This window comes from Zonotrichia albicollis, chromosome 10, assembly GCF_047830755.1.
Source record: "Zonotrichia albicollis isolate bZonAlb1 chromosome 10, bZonAlb1.hap1, whole genome shotgun sequence".
In the NCBI taxonomy this organism is placed as follows: domain Eukaryota; kingdom Metazoa; phylum Chordata; class Aves; order Passeriformes; family Passerellidae; genus Zonotrichia; species Zonotrichia albicollis.
This window is the reverse complement of record NC_133828.1, coordinates 7,577,760-7,590,541: the sequence shown is the minus strand read 5'-3', so window position 1 is coordinate 7,590,541 and position 12,782 is coordinate 7,577,760. Positions and strand designations below refer to the sequence as shown.

The 12,782-nt window shown below is 37.8% G+C and overlaps 1 protein-coding gene across 6 annotated transcripts in view; it reads right to left on the bottom strand.

Annotated features, from left to right (window-relative positions):
- The window catches only part of NCKAP5 (NCK associated protein 5), a 223,919-nt gene that overhangs the window by 110,509 nt on the left and 100,628 nt on the right, over positions 1-12,782 (bottom strand). For all 6 annotated transcript variants that reach the window (XR_012581905.1, XM_074547930.1, XM_074547932.1 and 3 more), the window contains exon 5: positions 5,158-5,307. Coding sequence is in view for 5 of the 6 variants with exons in the window: in XM_074547930.1 (XP_074404031.1) it covers positions 5,158-5,307 (150 nt within the window). In the remaining variant the exon portion in view is untranslated. The remainder of the gene's footprint in view (positions 1-5,157; positions 5,308-12,782) is intronic.

Below are 12,782 nucleotides of genomic sequence, written 5' to 3'. Positions count from 1 at the left end.
TAAGTGGGTTGGTCTTCAGTGACAAATCAGCATAATGGATCTAGTTGTGTGGATGGCCAAGGCATTGGGCTAAGAGCTTCTGGATGAATCAGATTAAACACATTGGCTGGAACAAGACAGGTTGTTACAAAATTTTTAGAATGTTGCTACAAAATATTCCAAAGTTCTTGGATTTTTCTATGCATCTAAGTCAAGTGATTCACATTTCCTATACACCAGTGAATCAGCTGACTTTCAATAAACAAGAAGTCTCTCCTCACAGATATTTTCAGAAACTCAGGCTCTCTGCCTCTGCATATGGTGTGCTTCTTTCCATGGAAAAGAAAATAGTTATTAGTTTTCTTACCATTTTACCTTCCAATACATGGAAAATCATTCAAATAAAAATAAAGAAGAGAAAATAATGAGCAAAATAACAACCAGCAGCATCCCATTCAAAGTTATCTTCTCCATCCACCCAGAGGAATTATGTATCCTTCTCATATTTCTATTTTATAGTTCATAGTTCATTGCTATCATGTCTTTCTTCCTCTGCAGAGTAGTAAAAACATAATATCGGAAATACTTGACATACTTCCTCATTTGTTTAATGGCGATGATAAAAGGGAAATGACTCCTTTAATATATTTGAACACTTAGCTTATTATCCTGCGTGAGTTTTCTCCCAAAGCTCCATTTATTAAAACAAAACACATCTTTCTGTGATGAACTGCAAAGGGTAAGAGGGCAAAATTCTTTAATTAAAATTGGAGTGGTTTGATGATTGTACCCCAGCAGATACTGCTTCCACTGCAGCTTGGTTTACTGAAACCTCCATTGAGTCTCACTCACCCGCAAGCAATGAGATTTTCACACATGAATTAGGCTTTTCATTCAATAACTCCAAGGTTACAATCCAGTGCTACCCCAGTGCTTTGCTGAAAAATGCAAGGTTGGGAGCAGCCCTTAATCAGTATTTCTGAGGCCAAAAGAACCCGTGCCCATTGCAGCTGGGGAAGCAGACACTTAGCAAACCAGGGAACCTCCTCTTTGTTGCCCATGTTTATTTAATTTTGAATGCAAATACTGTGGTTTTAACAAGGTGTTAGCTCTGTCCCAGTCACTTCATGAGCAGCCAAAAGGAAATCTTTCTAAGCAAGCTGCAATGCTGCAGTTGCAGAGAGGGACATTCAAAAGAGCTGGAACATTTCACAGAGTCAGACACAGCTAATTCATACTGAATTACCCTCCCTGCATAAATGTCTGTGCAAATGACAGACCTTAATAAGCCTTCAAAGCTGACACAGTATTTATCACTGATTAAATTTTTAAAATCAAAGTAACTATAGCTTTTACAGACATGTTTAGATTAAGACTGACATTAATGCTGTAGATCAGTTTAAATCACTTGCAATTATGCAGGTGCTTGGTACTTGTATTTCAGTCATTTGAGGCTAAATTGGGGCAGAGAACCCATGGCTCCATATTGGATAACAAAGCTTTGGGACACTCTTAGAGCCTTTACAGACACTGTTTGTCTAATACAGAATATTCTTAAAGCTTCCCTCTGTGGACTGTAAATGGGTAAATTGTTCTTGCTGGAAAAAAGAAATAGTAGACAATCTTGAAATGAAAATCCATGCAACACCTAACACACCCAGGAGAGCAAATTAAGGCTTTGTGAAAAATCTCTAACTTGTATCTGTATGACTTTAGAAATATAATATTATTTGTTTTACTGTAATTGAAAATGGTGAAAAAATCTGGAACTGCTCTACGGGGGTTGATGCATGTCCAGAATAAATTATACTTTTTGTATATTTCTGGCTACAATTAAAAAAAATATGCAATTCTTCTGGTGATGAAAGCAGAATTTAAAAAAGGAAATTCCACCACAGAGTTCATATGTTATTAACCATATTTCATTAATATTTCATTTTTTGCAGCACTCCAGATACACAGAGAAGATATCGGAGAACGGGTTTTTTTCTTTGTAAGAGCTAGAAGGCATTTGATCATAACTACTGAAGTAAATTAAATGGCATTTCAAGAGCAGCCAACTAAAAATGCTGAAGGCATAAAGGAATTTTGATATCCAGGAAATCACAATTAATTTCAGCTATGTAAAATGGGACACAAGATGGTGTGAATCATTTTTTATTTGTCATCTGTTCCATTTGATTAGAAACTTATGGTATTTATCAGTCAGTAAAGTGGGAATAGAATTTGCTGTAAATGATAAAGGATGCAAAAAAAATTATAGGCAAAAGGAGCAATGGGAGAATATGTGTAGATATCTCTTATCAAAGTATATGATAGCTTTCACTTGGGCTGGCTACAAAGATACTTTATTATTCTGATTTGTACTGTTCAGTGAGAAAATTTCTAGGATAAGCAGCGGTTAATAAAACATAAAAGGTATTACTGAAATTTATTTGGCCATACAATTGACAGCAAAAAAAGAAGACATTTTAAACACAACTCCCATGATATGGAAGCTATTTGAATAAAGTTTCCTGTGAAAATGAAGCCTTGCCCTTTTCCTTATTCTCAGATTTCCTGCTCCAGACCCAGTGACCAGGATGACAACAAGTTTTTTCCCATCCACAGAAAGTCCTGAAGGAAACCATCCAACATCTACAAAGTCAGTAGCCCAGGAAAGGCAGAAACAATTTGCTCTATGTATGGAACAGGAATTATTTTCCCATACAGACATTCCAAACAAAAGAAACTAAATAATCTGTTATATTGCACATGTATGGCTACCATTTATCCCTAGCCTTTCTCTTTTGGTACTTCATTCACTGGAAAATTAGCTCAGATTTACTCAACTTTTTATGTGAACAGCCAAGAGAAGGTATTAACCAGAACAAAAAATACCTGCTGGATGTAAACTTCTACAGAATAAAAACTTCACTTTTCCTTAGATGTGCACTGTCAAATACATTTATATATATGTATATGTATAAATGTAAATTTATATGTGCCAAGCCACAGGCCAGTGAACATAGCTTAGGAGGAAGAGGATGAAATAATTCTACAATGCCCCAACAGACCAGCTTGTTATGTGCTACAGTTGAGGAACAAACAAACTAATAGGAAGAGACATCAAAAGCTTTCTTACCAGTGATGAAATTATATTAATAAAATTATATTAATAGGCATTAATGGATTAGGTGACACACTCTGACTATTACTTTTAACAACTTCTGTTTATAGGCAGTGTTCAGACTCAAGAGGACAGATGGAGATCCAATTCTAGTAAGCATTTTATTAGCCCTTCTGATTTCATTAATTCAGTAACATCTAATAATGTAAAGTAAGATTAAAGAGCCTGACACCCACAGCACAAAAAACTAACAAACAGTAATTTTTTGTTCCTTTCTAGATAGACTAATAAAATATTTAGAATAATTAGTTTTAAAATAGTAAAGAATTAGAGCAGCTAATTGCATACAACTTTTAAAAAAGTCTCTTAATTAATAAACCCTACAGTCTTTGACACTACAATTTATATTCTTCAAGAGAAAAATACAGCAAAGATAAATAATGTTAAACAACACACAGTTAACAACACTTTGTTTTGATTATATTGGATCACAATTAATGTTGGTCCTGGAGTTCATCTTTCTGCTTTGACAGCTCCTTACACTCCATGTGTGGATTAACCCCTGGAGTACTGGCATTCTCTAATGTGGTTTTGAGCAAGGCACTGCACAGCAGTGACACCAGTGAGGAGAGGTCTCCCTGTCCGTCCTGAACCTGATCCTGCCTGTCCTTAGTGCTGCATTCTGTATCAATTTGCCACAACTGATAAGGGCTGTGACATCGCTGAACACCCCCCTACCAATGAGGACATAAAGAACTGCAAATGTCATGCAGACTGGTTAAGGATGAGGCAAAGCAAAGAGAAATCATGCATGTTTTGGAAATGAAAGACCATGAGGAACCTAGAGTCATTCTCCATCAACAGATAAAGCAAGACTATATTAAACTGTACATTTTTTGTAGAGTTTTACTGTCTTAAACACTTAGTAGCATGTGGTTTTTATCCCCAGGGCAAAATTAGAGTTATTTAATATTACATGTGTTTATTTTACAAACAGTCTAAGCCTTTAAAGTAAAATTAAAGAAACTGCCTACACCTTTGAGATTTCAGATCCTGTATTTAGATCTAAACAGGACTGGTTGTAACTGGTTATATTTTACTTTTAAAAAAGTCCTCAAGAACAAAAACCCAGAGCCTTAAGCTACCAGAGTACAGCCCAAAAATTATCATGTAAAAGGGCCTTCACACTTTAACAAAAATGTATAGGGATAGTGACAAATCTATTGTCTACCAACACCTTACACAGGCAAAATATCACTCAGATCATTCTAAGGCATTCATCTACCCATACCTAAAATGCTACATAAATGCTTGAACAGAAGAGAAAGGAGAAAACACTAGAAAGGTGGAAAATGCACTTTGTAGTAGTTAAAAATTAGATTTAAATATGCAGTCTTATTTTTTCATAGACATTGAAATTCATGCTTCTATCAAGGAGCACTAAATAAGTTCCTGTATATTGTGACCAAAGTTTTACCTGCACCTTTTCCATTGCTGCCTTAGAAAACTTTCAAACTTCTCTACTTAGAAGCTACCACAAGCTGCACTATTTTGCAGATCCTAATTTTCCAGAAATGCACTCAAAATGTAGAGTGTGCAGTTCTCCATGAGGTCTACAAGGAAATAGATTTTCCACAGCCTGGCAGTAAAAAGGCCTGAGCTCTCCCAAGCAAGCAGTCCAGCAATTAAAAATTGAGCAATAAACCACACTGGAGCAAAACTAGTTTTATGACAGTTGTTAAACCACCTATATTAGTCTTGCAATATTAATAATTGAAACAAAACGAGTAAAAGCAATTTTTCTTATTAAATGGTCTCAAAGGAATTAAAATAATGTATTAAATTCCTTTTAAAGATATGTGATGCTCAGCATTAGAGAGGGATCCTTTTAGCGGTTCTATGCTTCCTGTTCACCCTTGGTAAATGAATTGTGAAAAAAATACCCCATAACATGAAATCAGGTGAACTGTGAAAGATTAGATTAATACCACAGGGTGATTCAGTGCCAATAACTGAATGAGGCAGGGGGAAGGGTGGTCTTTTATGTGTGAAACTCTTGTGCTTCTTACCTCCAGAGCTTTCAAACGCTCCAAGAGCAATTTTGTTTTTTCCTTTTCCTCCTCAGTGCTGCTGCTTTCACTTCTTGAATCTTCATCTGCCTGTGTGCGAATTTTTTCCATGCCTTCTTTACATCTCCTACTGTCTTCTGACAGCTTCTCCTGCAATGATTTTTTAAAAATGTCATTACTCACAGGTGCAAATGAAGTTAACTATGCAAATATCTCCAATCCTCCCTTGTATATGAATGGAAAAAAAGACAGAGGAAGTTGCTAGTGACATGATTAAAGTGCTAAATAAGTGGAGTCACGAAGGCTCTGTGACACATGCTATGCCAATTCTGCAAGTGTATGCACAACTTAACTGCTACTTCCACTTCAGATTTTTAAAACTCAGAACTTGTCATTTCTTCAATAACTTCCATTTTCTTCTTTAAAAGTTGCAATGAGCACTTAACAGACCAGCTTTCAGTGGCAGCTTTTTGCCACTGAGAGATAAAGCAGTTTATTGAGGGAAAGCTAACATATGTTCACACCTAATGTCTTTCACCTTTCTTCATCTAGAGCTAATACTGAATTATTAAATAATGGGCTGAGAATCAAGCTGCTACCATATGAATACTGATTTAAGATCTGCTCTAACATATAACTGGAGAGAATGAGACTGACAACAAAACTTTCAGAAGTGCCCCAGTCTATTTCCAGTCAGTCAGCCTGAGCTGGTACCAGCTGCAGCTGCTGAGAGGCTGCTGAGTTTTACCAGAGCTCTGTAGAAATCATAGGATTGAACAGTGAATCCTGCTATCTCCAATAATTATCTCTCCAAGCTCTCTGCCCACAGAGAGACTGAGACAGAGAAACACCAAGACTAGAAGCAGGCAATGTAAAACACTGCCCAAAATGACAATGCAAGCATAAGGGGAAAAAGAGAACTCCTCAGATGTTGAGAGTGACCCATCATCAAAGCACAGCACAGGAGGGACTGGCTCTACCTTGCAAATTACCTTCTCTACCTGCATGAGCAGATGCAGTCTGACAACTCATGAGCAGCTTGAGAATGGAAAATGTGAGGTAAGTCAACATTAAATACTGGGTGTCTGAACAAATCTGGAGAATTCCTTCAATGAGCATCTAGTCCTTGTGTGCCTTTCTGATAATTATGTACAAAAGCTCAGACATTCATGATCTTTGAGCTACCCCAGATTTGAGATGCTTTCCCCATAAATACTATACAACATGCAATCTTTCTAAGCACAGAAGTGTGCATCTTCATGAAGAACTGATCCTGCTTGAATAATGTGCAAATACAACTGTTTGAGAGTTAATAGCAAGGCATTGTCTTTACTAAACCCCACATAGGTAGCTGAATTAAAAATCAGCAGTCTGGATCACATTCACAACAATATCTTTTAAAAATATTAACTAGCTTAGAAATTGACTATTACTATGTTAAAACTTTAATCAGGAATTAGTTTTATATGCTATGGGCGTAATTAATAAACACCCTTACACAAACCATGTGTAAATATCTCATTCTGAGCCCCAAAACACAGATGTCAAAGAGCCATTCCATCAGGTTTCTGACATTACTGCTATCCTGATCACAAAGGAAACATAAATATAGTACTTGGGCTTTTTTTTTTTTGTTCTTGCTACCCAGTGATGCAACAATCAAGTATCTGTAAAAGAGCCATTAAACCATTTTTGCTTCAAGTTGCCCTAAGGAGTGCATTGAGATAAAACACTTCAATGAACTCAGGGGAAAGAAATGACAAAGGTATATCTCTGATGCAATTCAAATACAAACTATTATTTTTAGGAGGGGATGTGACATGAATTGGATGTGGCTAACAATAGAAGAAAACATAAACACATGCACAGGGTCACCTTTGCTGCACAAACTCAGGGCAGCAATTTCAAAGGACAAGTAGAAGAAAGCACAGGTTATGACATTTCATTACAGAAAGTGGAGTAATGCAGCTTCTCATAGAGTAAATCCCAGCCACAAAAAAAAAAAGTAACCTCTTCATCTTCTAATTACAAAATTAGATGAACTTTGCACACTAGTGGCATAATCAGAACACACATCCAATTTCACTCTGATGTGCACTTGAATACCTCATGACACTTACTGTTGTTACCTCTGCCTGAGTGTTGAAGTACAGCTCACATAGTCCCAAAGAAGTTACTGCTAAGCAATAATAAACGATTTCCAGCATTCCAGCCATGGGAAAGGTGCAGAACAGAGGAAAAACTTCCAACCTTAGAAACTGTGCTTAGACATCCCATGTGCTGAGGGGACTGCCCCATCACATTCACCAGTTCCACCTGGGTGATGTCCAGTGAGGGCAGAGTGGAAAATCCACACTCCAGAAAGCAAGCAGGGATTTGGAAAGCACCCTTTGTGCTAAAAGCCAAATCCCTAGAGTGACAAAGGCTTTTGGAATAACAGAAACCTCTTGAGTGTGCAAAATCTGTTAGTATCAAAGGAGCTGAGTGATGGGGGAAGAAATGTGCATCTCCTGGGGAATGCTGGACAAATCCTACGGAGGGCTCTGGAGTGAGCATGCTGAAGGCAGCAAACAATGGGGTAAAGCAGCTTACTCGTTTTTTCCCTGAATTCCTACACTTCTGGTGTTATCTCAAATAAAGAGCATATTTTGCCACTCCTGAGCAGTCCCTGCTCATGCCTCATATACTGCACCGTTACAGGCAGGCTGTGTTCAAAGTGAATAACAAAATCCTCCCCAGGTGCAATGCCCAGCAAAGGCAGAGTAAGTGCTGTCCTGCTGATCAGTGCAGTTCAATTTCTGGGAAAAGGTAACAGTTGGAAATGGTGTTCTGGAAGTAAAACAACTTAAAAGAAAAAAAAAAAAAAAAAGAGGAAGAAAAAGCAATAACTCCACTCTGGGTCTCCCCAGACCAATGAGTTTAAGATACATGCTTGTACCATGAGAGGATGCAAATACAGCACCTGATAAGAATTCTGCAGTAAAGGCTCATACACTTCTCTAATGCTCTGTGTCAACAAAGAGAAAATAAAAATATTAAAAATTCAAATCTTACTGAAACTAGGATTATGCTGCTCACTGTAGACCCTTTCCCACAGAAATTAATGAGAAACTTACAATGGAGCCCCACATTGTGTAAGCTTCTCAGGCTGGTTTAAACTGCCATTGTTCTTCTGAAACCAACAGCATTTTGCAAATCATAAATGACATCCTGCCCTGACCATTATTCCTAAGTACTCAGTTTGCTTCATAAATCAAACAAGCAGTCCAGTAATGATGAACCCTTTAATGAAACACCATGGGCCCCATGGCCCATATAAAAAAAGGGATGGAAACAGTTCCTACAGCCCAGGAATGGCAACCATGATCCAGGATCAATGGAAAGATATAAATCACTAAAGACATTGACCTATGAAGCTGGACAATGCAGAGGCCTGACTGAGACTTATCAGAAAGCTGGATTTCTGTTAGCTGAACTAGGAGAGAGCAGTATACTATTCCCTCTTTCCACTAATAAATAAAGTAAGAACAATAAATTAAGACAGCAGGAAATCCTCCTGAAATTGCAAATGATAATTTACTGGAAACTGTGGAATGTAAAGCCAATTTTCTCTCTTCTCTCTTTCATCTACCTTTCAGAATATTGAACAAGAAGGTGTTTCAACTGTTGATAAACAGAGTGTAACTACAATGATGGAAAAGATCATAGAGAAGCTTTCAGAAGATAAGAGAACAAACTGCCTGTTTCAGAAATTACCTCTTTCTTCATCCCAAGAAAGGCAAAAGGCTGCTAACCCTAACAATTAGTCATTGGGATGTCTTTCCTGTGAGAACTGTCACCTTCTCAAGGAAGAGAAGTGTTGAACGGATACTTATCCAGCTATTTCTTAACTATTATTTCAGAAATTATGTTACTTTAGAAGTTTTATTGGTAGTACCATCAGCCCTTTCTTCTTTCTAAGATGCTTTCTAGGAATAATACTACACATATGCACACATGGAAAAGGAGAAGGAAAAAAAAGAGAGCTCACTTAAAAATATTTAAATTTGCAGTTATAAAATTGCAAACCAAGAAAAGTAAACATCAGAAGGCACAAAAAAAAAGTAGCTGGCAAAGATTATTCTAGAATTTCTTTTTTATGGTGAAAACTATGACTAGGCACTAGACAAGTGGCTACAATATTACAAGATAGCATAATCTAATAATGATATAACTGGATCTGGGATCCAGAGCACTGATTATAAACAAGTACTCTTTCACAAGCACATGTGACAAAAAATCTGATTGAACCAAACAAGAATTAAAAAAGATCAACATCTTTGAAATGCTGATTTTCCCAGAGAGTATTGGATGACATGAACTGCTTGTCTGGAAAGTGATAAGTAATAATTAGAAATGACATCTTTGCTTGTAGGAGCTAAAGATCATTTTCATGTGCTAAGCACAGGTCCTTCAGAGAAGTGAAGTTTTTCAGATGCAATTCAGTAAGGATCTCTCAGATACAAAAGATCTCTATTTCAATTTTGGGTGTCAGATTGTGATGCCTGAGTGGGATCTTCTTTTCTGAATTCCTTTTAATTCTTCAACTCTGAAATTTATTAGAGACAAAGGCTTTACAATGGTAGCAAATTCAAATTCTTCTGATAGTCATGCCTGCAATTTTCTAAAACCACACTTTAATCACACATTAATCAACCAAGAATAAAATATATGTAAGATATATAATTAAATAGTGCTTATGATTGCAGAAAACCACTTAACTAAGGAAAAAAAACCAAAAATATTCACAATGTAAATATTAACTATTCTTATAGAGAGACAGTGGTAACAGGCATGCAAGAACCCAGTCTATGTGGAACCCAAACTATGCTGATAACACCTCAAAACACTTTGGTGCTTTCTGTGGTGTGCCCAGAGCTTCCACAGGACCTTGTAAATAAGATATTTACTGAGCAGTTATCTTAGATTTTAGTGAATGTGGTGATCTGAGTACACTACACCACACACTCCAACACTTTCTACAATCAAGGCAGATCTCCCTCCAAACCCAAACTGCAATTTTCAATCCACACACGGAATTGTTTGTGTTTGCACCGCTTTTGGCTGGGCTACAGCTCTTTTTTCTCACAGTAGCTGCTATGTGCTTTGGATTTGTGCTGCAAACAGTGTTGACAACACCAAGATATTCCATTCCTGCTGAGCAGTGCCTACATTACACGGACCCAGGGGCTTTTGTGCTCCTCACCCCATCAGTGAGGGGCTGGGGGGGACAGGGAGCTGGGAGGGGACACAGCAGGGACAGCTGAGCCCAGGTGACCCAAGGGATGTCCCAGAGCATATGGAGCATCCTGCTCAGCCATACAGGGCAGGGGTACACTGCCCAGGGGCTGCTGGACACCAGAGAGTGAGCAGCTGCTTACATTTGCATCACTTCTCTTTCTTGGGGTTTATTTCCCTCTGCTATCTCCCTTTCCATCACAATTTGTTGTTGTTGTTTTAACATTTCCATTACTAAACTATTATTTTCTCAACCCATGAGCAGTGGCAGAGCAGTGTCCAGGAGCTCCTTTGTTCCTGGGTCCTTCTCAAAATGAAAAGCTTCAGTTAAATTGATTATCAAAGTTATAAGCAGGAAAAAAAAGAACATTTCTGAGAAGCTGTTCCTTCTTCTTCTAGCTAGATAAGGTAATTCATGTCTCTTGGCAAACAAAGGCTCAACTGTATGTATATTATGTTAATTAGCATCCTTCCCATTTTGCTTATCTGAGATGATACTGATGACTGTTGAGGATGAATGAAAGTGATTATCTATTTTAAAATTTTAAAAGGAAACTCAACACAGATAACAGATATGCTCAACATAGATTTTGAAGAGTGTTCCCTTTTCTGCTGGCTTGGATTCAGTGTGCTTGGGATTTCAACACATGAGCATAGTTCAGAGGACTCTTTACACCCTGGCACAGGCGTGCTCCCGAGGCCACTAGAGATCAAGGAAAAATTACCATTTCCTGGGACAGGAAGGAAAGGAGTGAATCAGGCCCATGTGTGGGGAAAGACGATTGAAGTGAGTAGCAGGGGTGGCACAGGAGCCAGAAGAGGGCTTTGAGGGCTTTTTGGAGATCTGTGGAAAACGAGGCTGATGTGTAAAGGCTGGGGAGGCTTGCTGTAAAGCGCGACTGTTGTAAAACTGCCGTAAAGCGCGACTGTCGTAAAACAGCCGTCAAGCGGGACTGTCGTAAAAGGGGTGGGGCCGTAAAGGGGGACTGTCGTAAAACTGCCGTAAAGCGCGACTGTCGTAAAAGAGGTGGTGCTGTAAAGCGCCAGTGTAATAAAACTGCCGTAAGGCAATACACACAATGATTTTTCAAGCAGATAGTTAGAGCCGTCTCACTTTTACCCTCCTGATTTTCTTGTGGGGTTTGGGGTTTTGGGTTTTTTGTTTGTTTTTTTTTTTCTTCTGGGGTTTTGAATTTTTTTTCTGGGCTATGGGGCTTGGTTGCCAGCTGCAGTCAAACCACAACAGTGTATTTATAAATTGTGAATGCTTTTCCTTGCCAGACCATTCCACAGACTTGATGCATTCTCAGATGATGTCTTTTTAGCACTGTTTCCAGTGCAGACCTCCTAGTGCTCAACACCATTCACTGTGAGCACCATAAAATAAGAATTTCTAGACTGTTGATGAAGATAAAAGCTTTAGATGAGGGTTTACTTGTACTTTCATTAAAAAAGCAGCCTCAAGCTATGCACAAATAGCTCAGTCTGACTGCACAAGCTGAAAAAAGGCAGAAATTGCTCCAAGCACCACAGTCTTAACATTCCAACAAGTTTAAATTTGTTTTCCAGTGTCACCTTGCTCCTCTTTCTCCCCCACCACGGCCGATTTTTCCTAAATATACCCTTTGAAAATTCACAGTACCTTCTGATATGCTCTATAACCATTCACATTTAGCAAAACCTGATGGGTAAAAGATACATAAGTCTAAGGTGAAGTAAGTGTGTCCTGCAGGACTCTCAGTATAAGAGTAACCAGAGATATCTCTGTGATCTGAATACATTTTTCTATATGCAATTAAAAAAACTAATATTTTTCTTCATTTCCCAATGGGAATCCAATTAAACAAAATAATCCAGACCTGAAAAAAAATACAAACCAAATCATAACTGAACAAGCAAGTTCCAATATGAAAAAAAATAAATGCAACTAAAATTATATGCAATTGGAATTATCTTTGAGTATAAGGCTACAAATATGACTTCTGCTTAACCTTCCTTGCTTTTATCTATATATTCAGCTGTTTTCTCTTGCTTTCTTTTCTCCCAGTGGAAGGAGAAACTAAAATATAGCTTTGCTTTAGACAGCACATCAGTAAGTGTAATGATAATACATTTTTGTTTAGCTAACAGGTTTTGTTCAGAACAAGCTGACCAAAATTGAAGGTAAACAAAGGAATGCAACATATCACAAAAGTTTACAGAAACATCCCAAATTGTTCATGATTTAACATTACCCTTGTCAGAAAAACATATTAGATTCTTCTTTTTCATCTCTGGATTTCACTTCCAAAGTAAGCAGAGCGAGCAGCAGCATTCCCTAGATTAAACACTAGTGATGGATAAGGGGA